This window comes from Pinus tabuliformis, chromosome 9 (assembly GCF_031772625.1).
Source record: "Pinus tabuliformis cultivar Carrire ecotype Pingquan chromosome 9, CPIR1, whole genome shotgun sequence".
NCBI classification, from domain to species: domain Eukaryota; kingdom Viridiplantae; phylum Streptophyta; class Pinopsida; order Pinales; family Pinaceae; genus Pinus; species Pinus tabuliformis.
In genome coordinates this window covers 817,199,501-817,224,419 of record NC_142307.1, presented here as the reverse complement: position 1 = coordinate 817,224,419, position 24,919 = coordinate 817,199,501, and the positions used below count along the sequence as shown (strand labels likewise).

Here is a 24,919-nt window from a genome sequence, read left to right as displayed (position 1 = left end):
ATGGAATGCAAAGTATACCAATCTCAATCACAAAACTGAAACACCACATTCTGCCCAATTAGAGTTCTTCTTTAAAATTCTAAACTTACTTGGGCTCCCTTCCCAGGAAAATTTCCCGGTTGAGGAAATACATACAACACTAGGTCTGATCCAGCTGATCAAGCCCTACTTGGTTGATCTGGATCTCCTTACTGCCCCTTCCTCAGACCCAACACACTTAGTGAGATGCATCTCTCAATCTTGTGGCGTTGTATGGTGTCTTCTTCTTCTCCCTAGCTTCGCCTTTAATACTTTACATTGAGCTAAATCTCTAACCCTAATCTCTAAATTGATTGATGGCTGATATTAGATCTCCCCTCACTTGAGATCAAGCACTGAGATTAAAACATATTTACTGAAGTAATTTATTTTAATCTTCCTAAGTTTACATTAGTCTAATAAGTCAACATAATAATTATGTGCTTTTCCCAAGTCTAACTTAGGCTAGATTTACAAAAATAACTTGGTCACACTAGAGCAAGTGTCTAAGGAGATCTTGGGTGACTTCTGCATGCCTAGGCACTTAGGCCTTTGTAGAAGTACCTGCCCGAGCTACGAACATCAACACTTGCTTTTAGCTTGGGAGGTACTTTTGATACTTGGATCTAACTTTGATCCTGGAACTTCATCCACTGCCTTGGTTGCTCCCTCTGAAGTAGAAGCCCTTCTTGCCATCTGGTCTAGAAACATCCTTGAAATCTTGCTATCCTTGGTTTGGTTCCTAGAAGCCTTTTGCTCCTAGACATCCTATATAGTATGTGACTTAGCTATAAGGCTATCTCATACCAATAGACATTGATAGGTTTGGAGGAATCTGTCAACTGCTCCTCCCCTCCTGAACTTGAAGGTTGACTAAAGTAATTTATTTTACTTTTCCTAAGTTTACTTTAGTTCAATAATCCAACATAATAATTATATTTTTTTCATAAGTCTAACTTAGGCCAAGTTACAAGGACAACTTGCTCACACTAGAGAAAGTGTCTAAGGAGATCTGTTTATTTGACTTTCTTATTCTTACTATTTATAGTTTATTTTTATATATATTTATTCAGAATTTCAGTCAATTGTTATGTTTTCTTTGTTTCTATTTTTATTTTACTTCGTTATTTGTTATTTTATTTATTTATATATTAATATTATTTCATTTATCTTATTATTATTTTTATTACTATTATTTTATTTATTGGTTTATTATTATTATTTATAATTGTTGTTTTTTTGTGTGTAAAGGTTCGATTTTATATTATTGTGCCAAAAATATACAAAGTGTTTTTCATGGTGTTATGGACCGCCTCATTGGGAAACTGACCCAATAACACATGTTGAGCTTCTTAAAAGTTAAGATTACACATATTTTCCTTGACTAGTCTATCTGGCAAAAAATACAGATAATTTATGCCAGTGGTACAAAATTGTTGATTACAAACAGGATGGCTTACCTTTGATGGGCTAGCCGGAATTCAGTCAAATTGAGAGGGCATTTCCATGAGTTTTCGGTTACATGATAGAGATCTTAGTGAGACATTGGACAAGCTATATGATAGGCACCTAAGAGGAGTTGGCAAGCTTTGAATGGCACACCTTCCTGCTTGAAGCGACCTTCCAAACGTTGTCCCCAGTTGACCTTCCTGCTTGAGCATTAGCAGTCCCAACGTGAAGAGGTGGATGCCACATTTGAGTTAGAGAGTCTTCAGCCGAGCCTTCCAACGACGCCCTTGAGCCAACAGTTGAGCGGTCCATTGTAATCCATGCAAGGGTTGTCCAAAATTGCTAGTCCTCTGTGAGATTGAATGTGACCAAATCCCTTAATGTCTGTTGACGTCGACAAAAATTCTCCAAGGGGCAAAGTAGACTGACATGGTTCAATGTTGGTTGAATTGTCAACCTTGGAGGAGATTCATTGACCAATTGGGCTCTGCGGTGAGTGCAAAGGAGTATGCCGAAGCCTTTCAACGAAGATTCATGAGCCGAGGGCGCGCGGTCATACTCGATACCCCGGATGAGCTTGTACTAGTACTTGCGAATGATGATAAGGCAAAGGGGCTGACTCGATGGTGAGATAAATATTGTAAGACAATGATGCCACTGCAAATACCACTACGACCTTGCGAATTGAGGAGGCTTGCAAGGTCTGAGCACCATGCCCACTGCAATGAATATATTCCATCGCTGAGACAACCAAAGCAAGCTTGCAAATGGGTCAATTGTGGATTGGGAGGAGAGAATTAGCATAAAAGGCATTGTTCCCGCTCGTAACCACCACCATACACTCACTGTAGCCTTGGATGTCTGTTGAGCTCTTGAGGTTGACAGAATTATAAGAGGGTGTGGGGAGGAACGTATGCTCAACCTAACACCATCTCTGCCGTGCCTTACCTGTGACTAGTAAAGAACCAGTATGAGCCTCCATCATGTTCCCGCGAGTGAGGCGATGTGCGGAGTACAATTTCCCACAACTTACCAGTGCGAAAATCATTTTGAGTTGAGTGCCGGTGTGCCAGAAACTTAATTGCATGTCCAGGTGTCTTGTATCCTCCAATTGGCTTATACACTTGCCGGCTGTCGTTGGATTTACGCACCTGCAGTGGGGTATTTATAATTGTTGTTATTATTATTATTATTATTTATTAATTAATATGAGGCATTACAAATTACAATAAGTCAGAAGGAAATCGGGACACTTTCCAACTAAACAGGGAGAAACTGACATGAATAGATTTGGTGCAACCTCCCCCCCCCTGCCCCCACCCCCACCCCCTAATGAAGAACACACTGACAGCTTCTAAGGAAGCATTCAATGATTTGCAGCAGTTTTAGTTCAGCATTAATTGATGTTGGCCGTATAGTTAATTAGTTGCACACTCTCTAGTGTATGAGTTTCATGTATTAGTATTTAATAACTTTTCTCTTAGCCATTGTTCTGTATGGACCCATTATAATCTTGTATAAAGCCATTGGACAAGATGAATAAAATTAGCATTTTGTCTTGAGGCTCTTCCTATATTGTGTCATCCTCTTTTTTTATTTATTTTATTTTTACTCAATTTCTGGGTTTGTTTCTTTCTTTAGGGGGTGGGCCCTTCTCTCTCATGATAAGGTTCCTTTTCTTTGAGAGGTCTTCCTTTCATCTTGTGCCAAGGTAGTTGATTTGTTTCTTTCTTTAGGGGGTGGGCCCTTCCCTCTCATGATAAGGTTCCTTTTCTTTGAGAGGGGTCTTACTTTCATCTTGTGCCAAGGTAGTTAGTTATTTGATCCAAGGCTTCTCCAAAACACTCATTTGCTACAAACTAAAACAACCTTTTTTAATGTAAAATCTGGTTGAGATGGAATTGCTTTTGGACAGAAAGTCATATACATGCCTATTTGTTAAGAGTCGACTGTGGAACTGATATGTTATTGTCAGTGTTTCTTTTTATTCCTTGGAAAAATATAATGCCTTTTTCTGTTAAAATAAATAATCACGTGGTTTTCTGAATGTAAATTAATGCACTGCACTGCCTGCCTTATTCTGTTTTCTAGGTCTAATTTACTATATCTCACCTTCTAAAATTTAAGCGCTTTATTTTGTGCTTTTGCATGTGTGGGCTGTTAGATTACAGAATTAGAGGATCTTGAATCAAGGGCAGTGGAGTCTCCTTTTAAGCTGGAAGAATCAGGGAATCTGGAGAGAGTACTTGATTCTGCAAAGGTTAGTTTTTCTCCTACTCATTCTTGTTTTGCCGAAGAATTTGAATTTTATTTCTATTGTAATTGAAGGATTATCATCATTGAGAGCTTAAATGATCGTCATTGGGAATATGCAAATTCTTCTCAGTTATGGGTTTTGTTTTCATGCATGTGAATCAATTGTTGGTTTGCATTCTGAACTAGCACATTAGTTGCCCCACAAAGTTCTATGCTGTAAATTTAATCTATATACTGTTTGTGGAGAAATTGTAAGATTTCCTCTGTTTGTACATGTTCTTATATTCTAGTCTTCTACCAGAGTAAGGTTTCTGTATGTAAGTTATAGCACTGTTGCAAACATCTGCAATTTTTTTTCCAACATTTATTTTTGCATTGTCTGGGCCTAAATGAAAAATAGTGCATAAAATTAAAAAATTGTGGTTTGAGAAAACAAGTCATGATTTTTTAAAAACTTTTCACTACAATTGTAAAATAATGAAGGCTGGTGATCTTTTGACTATAAAGCCCCACAAAAAGATTCGTTTGCCTCATTTTTGCTTGCAGCCTCTGGGGATTGTGAGTTTCCATCGATTTTAAAAGGGTCTAAAATGTGTTTTCCGTTGCCATCAAATAATAATTTGTGGAGTGGGGATTTATTTGTCTGTTGTTTTCATTCCTAGGTATGTGTTAATTTTTCAGTGTATAATTAGTTATTTTCGAAATCTGTGCCAAGGTTAGCGAAATGCATTACATTTACCTCTTATTGCCAATTTTTTCGTGGGAATAGTATGGTTTTCGAGGTCTGTTTTTTTACCTGCATTCTTTTGCATTTCAGTTAATAATTTTTCCCCTTGGTTTATTAGTTTGCCTTGACAACATGCTGGTTTGAAACTATTTTGGCAAATATGGCTAGCCTCATGACAGCACAAGTTTTCAAAAATTGAATTGTAAGCTCTGTGGAAAGGATGACGAGGGGGATTAGTTGCTTGAAATACCTGATTTTTAGAATTCGAGGCTCAAAGTTCAGCTTTTGTCCCACTTTAATCACAGAAATCGTGCAAAGTGTGCATCAATCTATTTAGAGATCCTGAATAGATGAAAGATAAAAGCCAAATTTTAAAATAACAAAATGCATCCACACAAGAATAAACCTCAGGATTGTAGAGAAAGCCTTAAGTTAGGGTAACAGCGTTAGCTATGAGTTATGCTAAGTTGCACGAAATGACGAAACATTTGGAAGTTTCCGTAACGGGTATGGCTGGAAATACAACCTCTCCTAAAAATGGAAATGGCGGGTGAAAGACCATATATACGTATATGTATATGTATATGTATGTATTTATGTACACATTTTTTTTTATAAGTGAGTTAATAACACATCTTGCAAGAGAAAAAGAATGAGACACAAAAATGACATTTTAGAAGGAAAACCCAGTCTATGTTAACTCTCATAGATGATTAAATGATTCAAAATCTAAAATTATCATTTATAAATGAGACTGTACATCAAAGATTCAAAAATCAGCCTTTATACATGGGACTTTACATCCAAAATCAGCCTTTATATGTGGCTCTATGTGCTGAAAATGAAACATAACATACACTAATGACAAGTGTAATTACATATCTTATAATCCTAATCCTCATCTTCATTAACAAGAATAGAACAAGTTTTTTTAGCAAAACTAGAGCGTGGATTGATTAGAGATAAATTAATTTGTGGAGTGATTAGACATAAAATTTAGTGTTATATCAAATCTATTTTGGCCATAGAAGGGCCCTGCAACCTTCTTGGGTGCTTTAGTGAGCTCGCAGAAGCAAAAAAGTCACATAAATCAAGCAAATTTTTCCCGAAACAAGGTAGAATGGGGCTGAAACGCCATAGAAACATTTCAGTGGTGTTTCCAAATAAGGAAATGCCACCCAGCCATTTCAGCCACGTTTCGGTCGTGTTTGTTGGAAGTAATGCTTCCATGTGTTGTTGTGAAATGTCATTGTGAGTTCCCAAGTGTCATCTAGAAGCTGTTGATTCCTATGTTATGAGTTGGAGTCGAGTCATGTCTGAGTCATAATTTGTTGGAGTCAGTGATCTAATTCTTATATATGTAAATGTCTTATGTGATCAATAAATAGAGTGTGTTTTTGGTGTTGTGTGTAATCACTCTCTCGGCTCTCTCAAATTTTCTAATATGGTATCAGAGCCAGAGGTCGAGATTGTGTAATGTTTTGGTGTGTATGCTCAATGTGTGCAAGTGTGAGAGACGGGATCTTTGAAACGACGCTGTGATTGCTGGCGTCATGGTCATATCGAGGATGGTGGCCATTTTTTCATTTGGTTTGGTGTATTGACAGTTAGAGCGCGTTGATTCCTTCCTGGTTTGTGTGAAAGGTAGATCTGAACAATGTAGGTGTTATCTTGGAGCGTGAAACTATTGATGTGTTCAAGCATGTAGCAGCGGGCAACGAATCCATTCAAGTGTGATCTGAATTTATTTCTCTTGTCGAGAAGCGTTTGGAGCAGTGGATTTGTGCAAGCATGCAGTAGCGAGCAACGGATCCATTCAAGTGCGACCTGGATTTATTTCTCTTGCCGCGATGTGCAATAGGCCTCGCTCTGTATTTGGGCTTTTGAATCCACTTGAATTCATGTAAGTGTGAATTCACGCTACGATGCTGCCTGAGTAGAAAGAGACAACATGCTATCCTTTGGGGATCAGATTTCGACGTGGGTGGCGTAGGAGTAAAAAAAATCAAGAGTTCACTGTTTGAGGAGTCGTTGTCCCCCTTAAAGGCCTATCTTTATCTCCTTGCTGAGATATGAGACGCGTGAAGCTCTTTGCGCTACACGAGTCTTTGTAGCGTGAAAAGCGATAATGATTCAGTGATCTCAAATCCGCGTAGTTGAAGAATCAATCCCAAATCTGAAAGAGGTAACATGGATTCTCTACCTCTAGAGAAATTTAATGGCATCAACTTTCATACTTGGAAAGTTAAAATTCAAATGCATCTTATGAATAAAGGTCTGTGGAGTATAGTAAAAGGAACCGAAAAGGCTCCTACTGATGCCAAGCTTTTAGTTGAATGGGAAAAGAAAGAAGACAAGGCTAAGGCTATAATTGGATTGGGTCTTTCAGACACTCAGATGCATTTGATTGATTTAGCAAAATCAACTCATGAAATTTGGGAACATTTGAGTAAGCTATTTGGGGAAAAGGCTATGAATGCAAAGTTCTCTTTAAAACTGCAGCTCTTTAGTCTCAAAATGCATGATGAGACACCTCTCTCTAATCATATAAATGAGTTAATGTCTCTCTTGGGAAATTAGCTGAAATTGGTGCCAAGGTAGAAACAAATGATGCTAAAGCAATTCTATTAAATAGCCTATCTCCCAAGTATAGCAACATTGTATTCACATTAAGTCAAATGTCTTCTCAATCATTAGAAGGAATGGTATCATTACTTTTAGCTGAGGAAAAAAGGGCAAATTCAGAAGGTTCAGATGTTAGTGGTCAACATGAACTTGCACTATTTTCCAAAGGCAAAATGAAAAAAACAAGGGTTCAACAAAATGTTTCCATTGTCACAAATATGGACATCAAATGTGGAATTGTAGAACTTGTGTAAGGGATCTTCGAAATGGAAAGGAAACTACAAAGTACAAACATATCCAACTTGGATGACATGTCAAAATCAGATAGTTATGAGTGGCCATCAAAATCACCTCTCAAACTATTTTAAAAGTAAAAGGGATTTAAGTTCTTCTATTGTGTTGACACCTAATCTTCATGATTGGGAATTTTATGTAACTAAATAAATTGGGAAGGTGAACAGTCATCGGGAGATGAACTGAACAATCACTCCCTATTGTATATAAAAATGGGTTACCTATGGAATAATACACCAATCAGTTTTTCTACCTTTGGAGAGTTACTGCCTGGCCTGACATGGTATCAGAGCCAGCTCCCTGTTTACCCTTTATGTCTTTGTAACTCTTTCTATAATTCTATCTGCCTACCTACGTTCTGTCTCTGCGCTGTTCCTGACACTCAAAATCCTAAGTCGTTCTGTATCCCTGCGCCACTGGGCTCTGTCCATTAACGCATCTTAACGCATCTGTATCCCTGCGCCACTGGGCTCTGTCCATTAACGCATCTGTATTAATGCATCTGTAGTTTTCTCATCCGAATAGACCGGTGTTTAGATGCTTTCACCTATGTCGGCCATGTGGGTATACGAAAGCCTTATGTTCCAGGAGATTGACCGCAGTCTGGCCAAAAAAAAATGGGGAAGTTTCTGTTTTAAAAAGGGTTCTTACATACTCTATGGTTCCTTCACATGTCATTTCTACTGTACAATTCCTTTGAGATAACTTCTTCTGTAGCAAAGCTTTCTTTCTTCAGTTACAGATTTAAACCATGCGAAGTTGCAAGTTTTTATGAAAACGCATAGATCATGCTGCAAATTTTCCCTATTATGTCCTCTGGCATGTTGCTGTTATTTGCAAATGCAATAGTTATGTACAAGGTACATCTGCCGGGTATGTTTACCAGTCCGTTGGCTATGGTCCAGTAGACCAGTTGGAGTTTACCACAACTGGCCAGGCTCAATTCCCGGTGTGTAAGCTCTTGCACCTGTTTCGCTTTGTAGACCATCTGGTGCGAGGTGCTTCGGTCGTTCATTGTGATATAGACCGAGGAAAGTCTCCGGGCCAAATTTCGCAGAAATTGCAAAGAGCAGATCTTCGCTTTGTAGACCATCTGGCGTCGACAGCAGGGTCCGAACCTGCCCAGATCTTCGCTTTGTAAACCATCTGGCGCCGTCTGTGGGAAGCCCTTGAGAGTGAACATTGCTGAGGACAGATCTAGACGAGGATTTTGAGATCTTGTACTCTTATTGGGCAGCAATGACATGGTATGGTAACAAAACTGCGTCTTGGTAGTCCACAATGTCCGTGGATACGTGTTGAGTTCGAATAGTATTGCGCAGTTTATATATCATTCAAAGCGTTTATATATCATTCAAAGTATTGCGCAGTTTATATATCATTCAAAGCGTTTATATATCATTCAAAGCATTGCGCAGTTTATATATCATTCAAAGCGTTTTATATATCATTCAAAGCATTTGTGGTATTGCGCAGTTTTATATATCATTCAAAACATAGTAGTATTGCACAGTTTTTTTATCATTTGAATGGTAATGTTGCGTTGAAAAGTTAAAGCATTAAAGTGATATGTAATATTGAAGTGATATGTACATGCTTCTATCAAACATTAGAGGGATTTGAAGAAAATATAGTGCATAAGGCTGTAACTTAAGGAAGTTTTTTTCAGCAGAAGTATTTTTTTACAGAATGCATTCAATCATCCCTATGGTAGGAATAGTTCTCACTGGCAAGGAGAACTATCCTGAATGGTCCCGGATGATAAAACACACCCTCATCTTCAGTGAGTTGTGGAAGGGAGTGTGTGTCGGAGAAGGAGACAATGACCCAGTGCAGCCTACATCAGACAAAGAGCTCGTCATTTGGGAAAACAAGAACAACAAAGCATATGCATTAATCGCAGCATCTGTAAATGAAGAAGTAAGTCGCCATATTTCATCATATTCAACTGCCTTTGAAGCTTTACAAAAGCTCAAAGAACTCTATGACTCACATTCTGCACTTGAAGTTGTTCAGCTCATGATTAAACTCTTCACTCTTGAACTGAAAAATAATGATCCTCTTGCTCTTGCATCTGAAGTAAAATACATAATACATGATATCAAATCCACTAAGGTTGAGCTGGATATCCCTCTTATTGCTTTTCTCAAGGCACTCTATCCTACTTACTCCAATTATCTTGAGTCTTTACAAGCAAATGGAAATCTTAAAGATATAACCTTTGACTCTCTTGTGAAAAAGTTTGCTGAAAGAGAGAAAGCCTTTGGAAAGAAGATAGTCCCTGAATCTTCTGAAGAGACTGTTTTCCTTGCTCATAAAGAAAAGCATCCTGCTCAAGATTCTACAAGAGGAAGAGGTGGATGAAGAGGAAGAGGAAGATACTTCAGAGGCAGGGGGGCAGACATTCTCAAGGAGAAAAAGCAGATCTGCATTGCATTCGCTGCAAACGAAATGGATCACATGATGCTTCTACATGCAAGCTACCATGGGACAAAATTGAGTAGAAAAGAAACCAACAGAAAGGTAAAACTGATGATACAGACAAAGGTAAAGCACCTGAATCCGCTCACTATATTGAGGCACAATGTAACATTGGAGTAAATGAAGATTTGTTTAATGCTTCACTTGCTTCTTCGAAAAACGATTGGTTGCTTGATTCAGGAGCAACCTGTCATATGACTCATAGGAAAGATTTTTTTGAAGATTTCACTGACAATGGAGCAGTATACTTTGCAGATCAGTAAAAAATCAAGCCATCAGGGCTTGGCACAATCAGGCTTAAACTGCCTGGTCTTCCAGACTTTCTTCTGGATCATGTTCTATATCTCCCACAGCTCAAGAGAAACTTGCTGTCCTTGGTCCACATTCACCAGCAAGGTCACTCCATTCATATGTTTGATGGCAAGCGTGAGGTAAGAAAAGCATCTGACCACTCACTTGTCATGAGGGGAATAGAAGAAGAAAGGCTTCTCAAACTGCAAGGAACCTCTGCTCATTCACAACATTTGTCATATATTTCTCATCATGAAGAAGGTACACTTCCATCAAGTTTATTATGGCATGCTAGATTTGGACATTTAAACTATGACAGTGTCCGCTTATTGAAGAAAAATGGTGTTGCTGGTTTGCCTACAATTCCTAGGAAACATAAGCAATGTGATGCTTGCATTCTAGGAAATCATAGCAAACAGTCTTTTCATGATTCACATTTAAGAGCACATAGGAAGCTTGAACTCATTCATTCAGATTTATGTGGTCCAATGCCTGTTCCTTCTGCAAATGGAAATAAATATATCATGACATTTATTGATGATTACACCAGAATGTGTTGGGTTTATTTATTGAAGAACAAATCTGATGCTTTTCAAACATTCAAGAATTTTCATAAATGGATTGAAAATGATGCACAATCTCATATTGGGTCTATTCGCACTGATAATGGAAAAGAATATACATCAAATGAATTTGAAAACTATCTTCCCCAACATGGGATCAAACATCAAACAACTGTGCCTTATAATCCCCAACAGAATGGTGTAGCTGAAAGAATGAATAGAACAATCTTGAATATGGTACGGTCCATGCTTTTCTTCAAAAATGTAAAGATAATGTTTTGGGCTGATGCTGTTCTATGTGCTGCATATATAAAGAATAGATGTCCATCTAATGCTATAAGAAACAAGACTCCTTATGAATTGTGGTATGGACATGTTCCTTCGGTAAAACATCTCAGGATCTTTGGTTCCACCTGTTATGCTTTGATACCAAAGGTACATAGAAACAAACTTGGTGCTAGAAGTCGTAAGTGTATCTTCCTGGGGTATTCAAACACCTCTAAAGCATACCGCCTCTATGATGAAGTAAATAAAAAGTTTGTTGTATCTAGAGATGTCATTTTTCTTGATTCATCCAAATCTAACAATGTTGTTGAGCGGCAACTTGATTGCTTGGATAGATTCGCAAAAACGAAATCATTTCAAGAATTTGATAATCAGATTCCACATCTTGAAGGGGGGATTCCTATACTAGATCAACATGTGGAATCTTCTTCTAAAGAACAATCTCCCCTGCATGAAACTCCAACAACGGATGATGCTTTAAGTGATGTAATTGATAGAATTGGGAGACTCAATCTTGATTCAGTCCCAACTCAATATACAGAGCAGCCTGGACCATCTCAGAAAGGTCCCCCAAAGTGGCTGACAAAGACACTTGAAAGTGTTCATCCTGATGAAATTGGAAAAACAAGAACCAGAAATTCAAACCGACAAAATGGAGGTGATGTAGATGACTCTAATTCACCTGTTGATATGGATGTTACTTATGATTGTGAATTGAACTTGTCTACAGATTTTGAACCAACTTCCTTCAAAGAAGCTGCTTCTCATGATGAATGGAAAGAAGCGATGCAAAAGGAGTATGATGCTCTCATAAAGGCACTTGGAAGCTGGTTGATCCTCCATTTGGAACCAAACCAATTGGCTGCAAGTGGGTCTACAAGAACAAGTACAAAGCTGATGGCTCACTTGACAAGCACAAAGCTAGGCTTGTGGCAAAATGTTTTGCACAGAAGGAAGGGGTCGATTATGAGGAAACTTTTGCCCCCACAGCAAAATGGGCCACCATCCGGACACTCTTTGCACTAGCAGCTCAGAACGGTTGGAAAGTCCATCAAATGGATGTAAAAACTGCCTTCTTGAATGGAGATCTAAAAGAGAATGTTTTTATGTCCCAGCCTGAAGGATTTGTTGTGAAAGGACATGAACATAAAGTATGCAAACTTGTGAAATCCTTGTATGGCCTCAAACAAGCACCGCGAGCCTGGTATGAAAAACTAACTGAGCATCTTCTGAAACTCAACTTCAATCATTTTGATCTTGATGATGCAACTTTATTTGTCAAGAAAGTTGGCAAAACAATTGTGTATCTTGTGGTATATGTAGATGATCTTTTAATGACAGGGAACAATGGAAGCTACCTTGCATCCATAAAGAAGGAATTGGGGAAAAGTTTTGAAATGACTGATTTGGGCTATGTTCATTACTATCTTGGCATTGAAGTAACCCAACATCCAAAATCCATATTTCTTTCTCAAAAGAAATACATTGGAGATTTGTTAAACAGATTTGGCATGACAGAGTGCAATCCTCTTTCTACTCCAATGGAACAAAACTTAAAGCTCACATCTATTGAAGGAAAGGAATTTGAGGATGCAACAAAGTATAGGCAGCTTGTAGGAAGTCTCATCTACCTCACTACTACCAGACCAGACATTTCATTTACTATTGGAATCCTCTCCAGGTTCATGCAAAACCCTTGTGAGGGACATTGGTCTGCTGCAAAAAGAGTTCTAAGGTACTTGAAGGGAACTCAAGACCTTGGAATCAAGTATACACAGGTGGACGACTTCAGCTTGATTGGATACTCTGATTCAGACTTCGATGGAGACAAAGAAACTGGGGTATCTACCTCAGGATATGCTATGAGTCTTGGATCAGGAGCTGTCTCCTAGAGATCACGCAAACAATCAGTTCCAGCAGATTGCAGAACAGAAGCAGAATACGTGGCAGCAGCTGAAGCAACGAAAGAAATTGTGTGGCTCAGGAAAGTTCTTGAAGATTTGCAGGTAAAACAAGTACAATCAACTCCACTCATGATTGATAACACCTCTGCAATAAAACTGGCCAAGAACCCAAAGTTCCATGATCGAACAAAGCATATCAATACTAAATATCATCTGATTCAACATCATGTTGAGGCCAAAACAATCCATCTCCATCATTGTTCCACAAATGAGCAAATTGCAGACATCTTCACCAAAGCACTTGGAAAGGAAAAGCTTGAACGATTCAGAATGATGCTTGGACTCACTCACATCCCTTCAGATTAAGGGGGGGAATGTTGACACCTAATCTTCATGATTGGGAATTTTATGTAACTAAATAAATTGGGAAGGTGAACACTCATCGGGAGATGAACTGAACAATCACTCCCTATTGTATATAAAAATGGGTTACCTATGGAATAATACACCAATCGGTTTTTCTGCCTTTGGAGAGTTACTGCCTGGCCTGACATATTGTGTGGTGTGAGTTGAAGAAGTAGTCTATTTCTTTCAATTCTTGTGTGTTTTTATTGGTTATAAAAAGGGTTGGTGGTTCTTAAACTGGAAGCCCCAGTGCTCGAAACATCAATTCTTGTGTGTTAGTAAGGTCAAGTTGTTTGGTCAACTTTTGAACACATTTAGTATCCAGACCTCCACCCTAGCAACTAACGGATAACCGAAGGTGAAATATCCGACAAATGGTGGTTGGTCCATAGGATGGTTCATTACCCGACTACTCTTATCGCGGAAGCCCTGATGAGCCAAGGTGTGAATATTGTTGATCTTTCAAAGTTCATCAATGATGGTCAAAGGCGGTTACGTTTTAAATGGAGGTCAAGTGACAACTTGAAGATGTGGTGGTGAAAGAGTGGTGTTTGTGAGATTCTAGAGTGGATGCGAATGTTGATGAAGACCAATTTGACAAATATTCATTTATTGTTGTAATGTGTGTTTCTATATTTGTCATGTAAGCATTAAGGGGAGGGTGTTGGAAGTAATGCTTCCATGTGTTGTTGTGAATTGTCATTGAGAGTTCCCAAGTGTCATTTAGAAGCTGTTGATTCCTTTGTTATGAGTTGGAGTCAAGTCATGTCTGAGTCATAATTTGTAGGAGTCAGTGATCTAATTCTTATATATGTAAATGTCTTATGTGATCAATAAATAGAGTGTGTTTTTGGTGGTGTGTAATCACTCTCTTGGCTCTCTCTGAATTTTTCTAATAGTGTTTTGGAAGCGTTTCGGTGTTTCGGGTAATCGGACAGGGCCCCACAGCCTTCTTGGTGCTTTAGTGAGCCCGCGGAGGCAAAAAAGTCACGGAAATCAAGCAAAATTGGCCGGAAACGGGGCAGAATTGGACCGAAAAGCCATAGAAACATTTCAGTGGCATATCCAAACCAGGAAACGCCACCCAGCCGTTTCGGCCACATTTCAGTTGTGTTTCGGCAGCGTTTTGGCGTTTCACGGAGTTTCGGGTACGGGGATGCCAACTTGGGTGCCGTTTCCTACAACATAGGCCTTATGTGAAGGATTACTGCACATGTGATGCTTGTCATAAGACAACATCCAGCATGTTCAGTACAATGATATATTTGTGGACATATATTCTCTCAAGAGTATTCCTTGGGGCCTATGCAGACTACCCCTCATTATTAAATTTATTACCCACCAGGCACTCAGTGGACCTTATTCTTTAGTTAATGAGTTCACACACCAACCACTTGGTGGGTCTTATTCCATGAGCATGGCCACATTATAATATTATATTAATTATCCTTGAGTTTTAACCCAAGAACCAAAAAAATGACATGGAATGGTTATTTATTTAAGAGTCAAGGCACACCATCAAACGCTTGGTAATCATCTGACAAAGATTAAATGCAAGCAATATTTTTCCACTAAATTAATCATTCAATTTGGAATGAGTTTGCTGGCTCTTTTTGAGTGTTCTACATGCTGTTACAGGTTTGGTAGATTGTGGTGTATGTCTGTAAAAATCCACACACAGAAAGAGAGTTTCAATGAAAATATAATGCACAAGTCTAGACGTTCTACGATTTGAGTTTTTTCTAGCAATGTCATTGCAATCTGGCTATAGAAAAACTGTTGGAATTGGAATTTTTCATTGCTGGAGTTGCATTTTTGATTGCAAAAATGGATTCAAGTATCTCAAAAACCCCAATTGCTCCTGGATTATGCAATCACAGCTATTGAAATCTGTGGTTCTGTGAACAAAAATAGCTCGAAAAATGTTACCAAGTATTGGTAGATGGGGGCATTGGGAAGTTCAAAAGGGGTTCATGGTGAGGGCTGAGAATAACTGGCCTGCCAATGGGCAGTAAATGTGTGGGGGCTGTGTATGCTCACCGTTGGATTTTGGCAGGCCAGTTATCCAACAGTGGGCATATACAGCCCCCGCGCATTTACTGCCCATTGGCAGGCCAGTTATTTGTTGCCCATGGTGAGAGGGTTCTTTTAGAAAGAGAGATTTGACTATGAGAAGACATTTGCTTGAGTTACCATGTACACTTTCAGTGGTGCAGTTATGTCCTTAGTTTCATTTATGTGATGAAGGATACGTCAGATGGATGTGAAGATAACTTTCTTTAATGGGATCATTTTGGAGAAAGTGTACATAGAGCAGCTTGAAGGCTTTAAGGTAAATGGGAAGGAGTTCCATGTTGCAAGCTTAATAAAGCCTTGTATGGACTCAAGTAGGTACTGAAAGCATGGTGCTCCAGGATAGATGGTTATTCATAGAGTATGGGTTTTACCAAAAGTGAAGTAGATCCTAACTTTATTATATATTTAAGTTGCACGAAACACCGAAACGTTTCGGAGTTTCTGAAACGGGTACGTTTAGAAACGTCACCTCCCAAAAATGGAAACGTCATATATATATATATATATATATATAAAGAAATAAGTGAATAACACATTATCTTGCCAGAAAAAAGGGAATAAGACCCATATATGACAATTTAAAAGGAAAAAGAAGTCTATATTAACTCTAATATATGATTACATGATGGTCGAGTTTCGGAGTTTCGGGTACGGGTACAGCCTGAAACGTCGGGTTCTTTGAAGTTTCGTGCAACATAGTTGTATATATGTTGGATTTGATCTTGTTCTTTTGGTGTTGTATGTCAACGAGTTGTTTCTTATGTGTGTAGAGAAGTTCATTGCAGGGTGCAAAGCAAATGGGGCAGCTGAGTTTGAGGTGCAGGACATTGGCATGATGCATTACTTCCTGGGTTTGAAAATAACTGGCCTGCCAATGGGCAGTAAATGTGCGCCGGCTGTGTATGCCCACCGTTGGATTTTGGCAGGTCAGTTATCCAATGGTGGGCATATACAGCCCCCGCGCATTTACTTCCCATTGGCAGGCCAGTTATTTGTTGCCCATGGTGAGAGGGTTCTTTTAGAAACAGAGATTCGACTATGAGAAGACATTTGCTTGAGTTACCATGTACACTTTCAGTAGTGCAGTTATGTCCTTAGTTTCATTTATGTGATGAAGGATACGTCAGATGGATGTGAAGATAACTTTCTTTAATGGGATCATTTTGGAGAAAGTGTACATAGAGCAGCTTCAAGGCTTTAAAGTAAGTGGGAAGAAGTTCCATGTTTGCAAGCTTAAGAAAGCCTTGTATGGACTCAGTAGGTATTGAAAGCATGGTGCTCCAGGATAGATGGTTATTCATAGAGTATGGGTTTTACCAAGAGTGAAGTAGATCCTAACTTTATTGTATATATGTTGGATTTGATCTTGTTCTTTTGGTGTTGTATGTCGATGCGTTGTTTCTTATGTGTGTAGAGAAGTTCATTGCAGGGTGCAAAGCAAATGGGGCAGCTGAGTTTTAGGTGCAGGACATTGGCATGATGCATTACTTCTTGGGTTTGAAAATAACTGGCCTGCCAATGGGCATTAAATGTGCGGGGGCTGTGTATGCCCACCGTTGGATTTTGGCAGGTCAGTTATCCAACGGTGGGCATATACAGCCCCCGCACATTTACTTTCCATTGGCAGGCCAGTTATTTGTTGCCCATGGTGAGAGGGTTCTCTTAGAAAGAGAGATTCGACTATGAGAAGACATTTGCTTGAGTTACCATGTACACTTTTAGTGCAGTTATGTCCTTAGTTTCATTTATGTGATGAAGGATACATCAGATGGATGTGAAGCTAACTTTCTTTAATGGGATCATTTTGGAGAAAGTGTACATAGAGCAGCTTCAATGCTTTAAGGTAAATGGGAAGGAGTTCCATGTTTGCAAGCTTAAGAAAGCCTTGTATGGACTCAAGTAGGCATTGAAAGCATGGTGCTCCAGGATAGATGGTTATTCATAGAGTATGGGTTTTACCAAAAGTGAAGTAGATCCTAACTTTATTGTATATATGTTGGATTTGATCTTGTTCTTTTGGTGTTGTATGTCAATGAGTTGTTTCTTATGTGTGTACAGAAGTTCATTGCTGGGTGCAAAGCAAATGGGGTAGCTCAGTTTGAGGTGCAGGACATTGGCATGATGCATTACTTCCTGGGTTTGGATGTTTGGCAGAGACCAAGGGAGATTTTCCTTGGCCATGGTCAAGTATGCAGTTGAGATCCTAAAGAGGTTTTGGATGGAGGATTACAAACCTATGGCCACATCCATAATCACTAATTTGAAGATGTTGACAACTTCTGATCCAGAGTCGGAGGATCACACATTGTACAGGCAGCTGGTGGGTTCCTTATTGTGTTTGGTCAAGACTAGACTGGTTATATGTTATGCTGTGTACACTGAGTCAGTTCATCGTGGAACCAAATGTCTATCATAGAATCCATTCTTATGGAAGGTTGTGTGAGTGTAGAGGCTAGAGAAGAAATGGGTAACTGTCACCTGCATGCTTATGATGCTTACTAACTCCTGATTGAAGGAATTTCCTGCCAAGACTTGTGCAGAAGATAGTCAACCTTTACACTCTTCCTACCTGCACTAGAGTTCACGCTTGTGCAGATTTCTTGGGGATTTTATGGCAGAGAAGGGAAATATCCCAACTTTCCTAAGTTGTGTTGTGTATGGATGAGGAAAGGGAGGCTAATGGCTAACTGAATGCTGAATGTGGTTCCCGGGAGTCCTGTAGAGAGAGGATTGGCTCTATCACAAGAGTTGTATGTGGGCTGAGGAGTGTTATAGGCACGTAGTTGGTTTCCTTCTCTATTTTTCTTCATAGCACAGCTAGGGTAGGTTTTACTGTGAATGGCTATGGTTGGGTAGTGAATCAGTCTTATGTCTTTTTGAAATTTCTTGGATCACTCTTCTTTAAAGGACAAGTGTTTAGCTATTGTTTTGCTTCTCTGTATTCTAATTCTTTGGATTTTGTGATGATGAAAAATTTGTGCATGCTTTCCTTATGAATCTGATTAAGAACAACTATAGACTGTGCTACCATGATATCCATAGCTGTATGCATAAAATTTAAATCATTCTCCTTCATCTTAATTTTCAACTTGGCACGCATTGTTAGTTGGTTGGGTTCCTCTTAGAAGCCAACTTGTCGAGAATGGTGAGCCCAACTGGTTAGTGGATAACATTCGAAAATTGAATCAAGTGGGCACTTGATTGCTTGCTTGCAAGACATAGATGGGTATGCGACAGTTGTGTCTAATTATTTTTTCTCTTAGGGTTTAATAAGTAATAAAAAATTACAATATTAGTCAAGTTTCCACACATTACCGATTGGTTTTTGCATCTTTTCATTTTTTATTGTATATGTTTCCCTGTGTTCAATGCGTCAATCATTTCCCAGGAAACTATTGGGGGTTTTACTAATCAGCATTTTGTCTGTGATTGCCTATGATCTGTTAGTAAACATATTTTATTAAATACTAGCCTGAGATCATATAAATAATGAATGGAATATTCTTGGATTATCAGGAGGGAAAATTTACCTATGAATTCTCAATGAATTGTTTCTTTTTGTACTTTGTGTCAAATTATTTCTCCTTTTTTTTCATGTGTCAGGCTTTTATTAGCAATAATAATGTTATTCAAGATTGTGACCAGTTATCCTGTCAATTATAAACACAGTGATTTGACTGTGACTCTTCTGTGCTTGGGATGTTTGAATGTAGTTGGAAGCTTTTCTATGCAATTGAAATTAAATTACATTTAGTTAAAAAGAACTTTTGTTAAGTTTTGAAAATGAAAACAATCTATAAAAATATTTTTTCATTTTGAATGGTTCAAGGTCTCTATGTGTAGAGCTGTCTTAACTTCTCCACAATCGAAGATATGAATAGATGTTTGGTGTATAACGTTTTATTCGATTTTAATATATCATGATTTCCAATTTAAGTACAGACCAAGTATTGTTGTCTAAACTGCTATGAGAACTATATAAGTTTCTGGGTGACTCAGGGTTGGCTTGAGCGTGCAGAAGAATGCTTGTTAGGCAAGAGAGATCAGTTAGCTTCAGAAACGTTTCACCAGAATGACATAAATACTCTTTATGATCTGAAGGCACAGGTAGGCTGTTTTGTGTTTTGTTTTTTGTTGTTGTTGTTGGACTGTTATTGTGATTTCTTTAGTTATTCCTCTCTTGCAGCTATTGATTTCTTTGTCGGAAGAGGTTTTTCAAAATTTTTATAATCAAATTCGAGATAATTGAAACAATATTCAAGTGATTGGAGTTTCTAAAGCCGTTTTAATGTATTTTAGGTTTCAAAAATTCCTATTGTCCTTCCAGAAAAGGAACTTCTGGAAAAGCTTATCCAAAATGTTGAAATGTGGCAAGCACGTGCTAGGGAGCTGCTCAAATCACCCGTTAAACTAGAGGTATTTTCTTGTTGTTTGTATAATAATATATCCTTGTAATTCCATTTAGTTTCTAGTATGTTAATTGAGTTTTTGTTTCTCTTACAGCATTTCTCTGATATTTCTGCAATAATTATTTTTAAAATTTTGTGAATCTGTGTTTAAGGACCTAGAAGTTGCATTGCAAAATGCGGAGGACTTCTATATAAGCATACCTGAATTACATTTACTGAGACAATATAAGTGCAATGCTTTATCCTGGATTGAGCGTTGCCACAATATTCTTGACAATGTCCATGAAGAGATAGACTATAGTAATGTTGTTGAGGATTTGACATCAGTTTTGGCAGAGGGAAGGACCATGAGAATTCAAGGTATGAACAGCTTCTAGTCTGTATATGTGACTTGGATCTGCTTTACCAAATAGCTAATGAAATGATAAACTGTTATTGTGAAGGTTAATGTCTTCTTGTGCTTGATCGATACCTGATTATAGCTGAATACTTTAACTGAATGCAGTAAAAGAATTGGACATTGTGGAAGTGGAGCTTAGGAAATTTTTGTGGAAGGAGAAAGCATCAAAGGTGGGTTCAACTAAATTGCTCTTCTATTACTTTTTGAATGGTTTGTGTTCCATGTGTGAAGATGAGTTGTCACAGATGCTCGAAATGTGCCTTAAGATTCAGCAGGGGGGAATGTAGATAACTTCAAGCTATGCATTTGTTTTGCACACCTGTAAAATAGAGCACATGACTTTTGTGATTGGAAATATTTAGTCAAATATTTCACATGACTAGGGATGCATCTAATCGATTTTCAAAGCAAGTGCAATGGGATCTGAAGATGTCAAGTCATGCATTTCTTTTGCTCACTTGTAAAGTAAATTGCACAATTTTTTGGTTGGAAATATTTTCTTAACGTCTTGCTTGACAAGGGATGCAACCTTTCAGTTATGAAAGCAATTGTAGTGCATTTTGTGAATGTCAAGTTATGGAATTCTTTTGCATATTTGTTGTACGAATTTCACTTCATGATATGCATAACTGAATGCAAGAGCTTCATATAGAACTGGAATTAAAAATTTGATGAAACCCCAATGGAATTCTTCCCTTTTAAAAACAAATACTATAAAGGTGCAGGTCAAGTGTGGAGATATAACATATCTGAACTTGGGATCAACCTGTCTTGTTATGGTCTGTAGTTCTGAGAAATACTACTGTTGAATCTCAAAACCAGGAAGCTTAAAATCTGTGGTGGAAAAAGAATATTCATCTCATTAACCATGGATTCATATTTACAATGATACAATACAATGGAGTGACATCCTAGGAAGGCAGGTGCTCCATTTGCTCGAGTTCTCTCCAGATAACTTGCCCTCTAAAAAACAAAGTGTTCATCTCAAGGATCCAATTGATGGAATAAGGCAATTGAGAGATAAAGAAGATGCCAAAAGTCACACTTAAGTTCCCAAAATTGATAAAGTAGCTAAACTATGGTTGCCTCGCATGAGAGACTGTTCTACTCAAGTTTCAGTGATGTGCATGGACCAAACTAGAGTAGATCTGACCTTTTCTCTCTAGATAGGGCACACTATGCATGGGTGAAGTGCAATAGGAGAGAATATTCACTTTAATTTAAGCACTGAACAAATTATTAAATGCAAAAACTCACTGATGACTAATCACTAATCAAACAATAGTCTGAAAATATAACTGCTAAAATTACAAACCTTTAAATTAAGAAAATGAAAGAAAAGATGGCTTATCACTAGTCCATAGTCAATAAAAAATAAAAGCTCCTAAAAAGTGGGAACACTTGATTTATAGGATATGAAGGAAGTCATCTAAAAAACAGGTTTGGAGCAACAAAAACTAGCATCTGTAAAGTAAAACACATTGTTTCTATTGGAAATATTTGCTCAACATCTTGCGTGATTGAGATGCATCTGTCCTTTTTCAATTGTAATGCATTTTGAGAACCTTTTTCAATTGTAATGCATTTTGAGAATGCCTTAAATTTAAATGAAAGACAATTAATAAAATTTGGGTAGGAGGCCAGCTCTGCTAGATAAATATTGATGTAACACTTGCAATACTTATGTAAAAAGTCAACTGGTTATTGTTATAGGTTAGAGGTATTATGATATGAAGGTTTCTATTTGTGGGGATAAGGATAGCAATGGGCCAGGGGATAGAAATGAGAATTTTCAAAACAAAAGTGCATGGGGTTGGATCACATGAAATTTAAAAAAAGATAGCCAAAATTGATCTAAAACAATAAATCTTACAACATAAAATAATATGATTCATTGATTAATGATATTAGAAGACTCGACAATTAATATTCATGAAGAATTTTAGATGAAAATCGAAAACTAATATTGCAGTGAATGACATTATCAAAAAATTTGTGTTTAATTTTTAAACTTAAATTGTTCAAACCGATTATGTCCAAAAAATGGTGAACTACATTTGAAAATCAATGAAACATTGTAAATACTTGACGTAAGACTCAAGACTCAAGTCTGCAACAAGATCTTCATTGGATGTGCGATGTATTGTGCGCATTTGATTTGTGTTATGCTCTTGACCAACGAGAAATTCCAGAATACCAAACATGAGAAGAAATACAACCCAGAACACAGAATAAAATGAGAAAAACAACAAGTATTTTATTATTCAGAGATGAAAGCAATGTTCACTTGCCTCTTCGAGGGGGCAACCTCTAGCTGAGCAGAGCTCGATTACAAAATAAGACTCAATATTTCTCAATGGTGAGTCTCTATCCTTTATATAGGATTCATAAATACAATACCATGGGTCATTACCATGGTTCTCTCAGTACCATCTATCTAATACCATGGCCCGTTTGCAACTGACTGTGGTCCCTTTCTTAAATGCGGGTTAACCACTTATAATTATTAATACTGGCTTTATTGACTCTTTAACTAACCATAAGTATGACTCGATCCTATTACATAAATAAACGGGGGGTAGGGTTGGACCCTAACATGCCCTCCCCCATAAAAAGCAGTCTTGTCCTCAAGGTTGACGCTGCGGAAACTATTGAAGAATAGTGGCTGGTTCCCAGGTCGCATCTTCTGGAGAGGTGTCTTTCCACTTGACGAGGACTTCCTTGATTGTGCGGCCCCGCAGATGTCGTTCTTGCGTATCGAGGACTTGTTCAAGTTGGAGCCAGAGTGAACCTTCTTCATCCAATTCTGGTAGACTGGTCTGAATTCTGCAATTGTTCCCCACCACTTTCTTGAGGCATGATACATGGAAGACTGGATGGATTTTTGAAGTTGGTGGCAAGGCCAGCTTGTTGGTTGCTGCTCCAATGCGCTGAAGTATTTGATAAGGTCTGTAGAATTTTGGAGTTAATTTTTGGCATCCTTTTTCTTTGAGCGATGTTTGCTTATATGGTTGCAGCTGTAGGAATACCTGATCCCCTTCTTGAAATGTGCACTTGGAACGATGTTGGTTGGTGTAAAGTTTTGTAGATGTTCTATGCTAAGAGCAATTTCACTTTTCCCACAGCAATCATACAAGTAGATAAGCAAAATGCAGATAGAACATATAAGCAGATCTTACAGAAGACAAATCAGAAACAAGAAAAATGTATGTGTTTGTTTCGGCGGTCAACAGGATGCTTCAACCAGCAAAGTCTCCTTTGGTCAGCCAGCCCAGCATGTGTCACAACAACCCTCCAACCAGTAGATGAGTCAACCCAAGTCAGTTCTACAAAAGTCAACGCAGGGGCAGCAAGCTAAAAGTCAACGCAGCAGCAAAACGGTCAACCCTTTGACCTCGATTTTTGTGCCAGGTAGTATGGCCTTCAAAAATCGAACCTCCCACAAGTTTTCAGCTTGTTTGGACCAAGCGTTGACCAAAGTCAACGCTGGTCAAACTTCTGCGAAACCCTAGCAGCAGAAAAATCCTCTTCGTCCTTCCCACGTGTGGCTGAAATTCGTCCTCCAGGTAGCTCGTACTTTTTAGGATGAGAGAGGAAGATGTGAGTTGTGTTGTGATCAAATTCTCTCCAACTTTTCCTGTATATATATATCCATCAATGAGGGTGTGTGACACATCTGTTGGGCATGTGAGCCTACATTACAAAACTGGCTGACCTTTGCACATATAATTTATTAAGAATAATAAATTCAAAATATAAGTTCTGCTCATCGGATTAAGACTATTTTTATATGGATTTTACACTTCTCAGAAAGAGGAATCCAACAAAAATATTAGCCTCTTAATCTGAGCATCAGAACATGGAGTTTGGACCTAGTTGTCCAAATTTAACACTCCCTCTCAACTAGGGAGAACTCCATCTATTAGTGCAATTAACATCGTGAGTCATCCCGCCGAAACTTGCTTTGCTGGCTTCTTTATTTCAGAACATAAGTGGGTCAGTCACAAAGACATCATTCCCCGACTGACATAATCAGTCCAGAGGTCCCAGACCTCACAAATCTTGATCCCAGATCAAGTGGTTGGACCATGCCATCCTAGATAGAGAGTACGGCAATCTCTGATGCGTCCATCAGTCTTTGCTAATAGTCTCTAGCTTTTCCACACCTCATTGGCCAAATGAGAGGTACTTCCCATGAGCCCTGAACTCAATGGGTAGGATGCATACGGGGCACAGATTAAATGAGTGGCGAACCAGCTCAATAATCACAAGGGTGGGGCAGAAGCATTATGAGTGCTTATAGCTCCGAGAAGCTATCCCCAAAGCCCCCCAGAGCTCCCAGAGCTCATCGTCCAACAGGACCCACATCATAGGGTCTTTCCACGACACCAAGACTCTCACGGAAGGTTAGGAACTTGACCTTCCCCAGGGGCTTAGTGAGAATATCCGCGACCTGCTCATCAGTTCCTATATGATCGAGCCTTACGGCGCCTCGCTGTACCATATCCCGGATAAAGTGGTACCTAATATCAATATGCTTGGATCAGTCGTGGAACACAGGATTCTTAGTCATACGAATCCCACTCTGATTATCACAGAGTATTACAGTGGTATCTAGCACATGTTGGAACAGCTCACTAAAGAGCTTCCTCAACCAAACTGCTTCACAACAGGCCATACTAGCAGCAATGTATTCGGCCTCCGCGGTGCTCAAAGCCACCGACTTCTGCTTCCTG

General features: G+C 38.5%; 1 protein-coding gene across 5 annotated transcripts in view; it reads left to right on the top strand.

Moving 5' to 3' along the window:
• Window positions 1-24,919, top strand: part of LOC149151296 (lysine-specific demethylase JMJ17-like) — a 288,744-nt gene that overhangs the window by 117,926 nt on the left and 145,899 nt on the right. For all 5 annotated transcript variants that reach the window (XM_089445770.1, XM_089445773.1, XM_089445769.1 and 2 more), the window contains exons 12-16: window positions 3,632-3,727; window positions 19,374-19,481; window positions 19,674-19,790; window positions 19,936-20,143; window positions 20,289-20,353. In XM_089445770.1, the coding sequence (XP_089301896.1) occupies window positions 3,632-3,727; window positions 19,374-19,481; window positions 19,674-19,790; window positions 19,936-20,143; window positions 20,289-20,353 (594 nt within the window). The remainder of the gene's footprint in view (window positions 1-3,631; window positions 3,728-19,373; window positions 19,482-19,673; window positions 19,791-19,935; window positions 20,144-20,288; window positions 20,354-24,919) is intronic.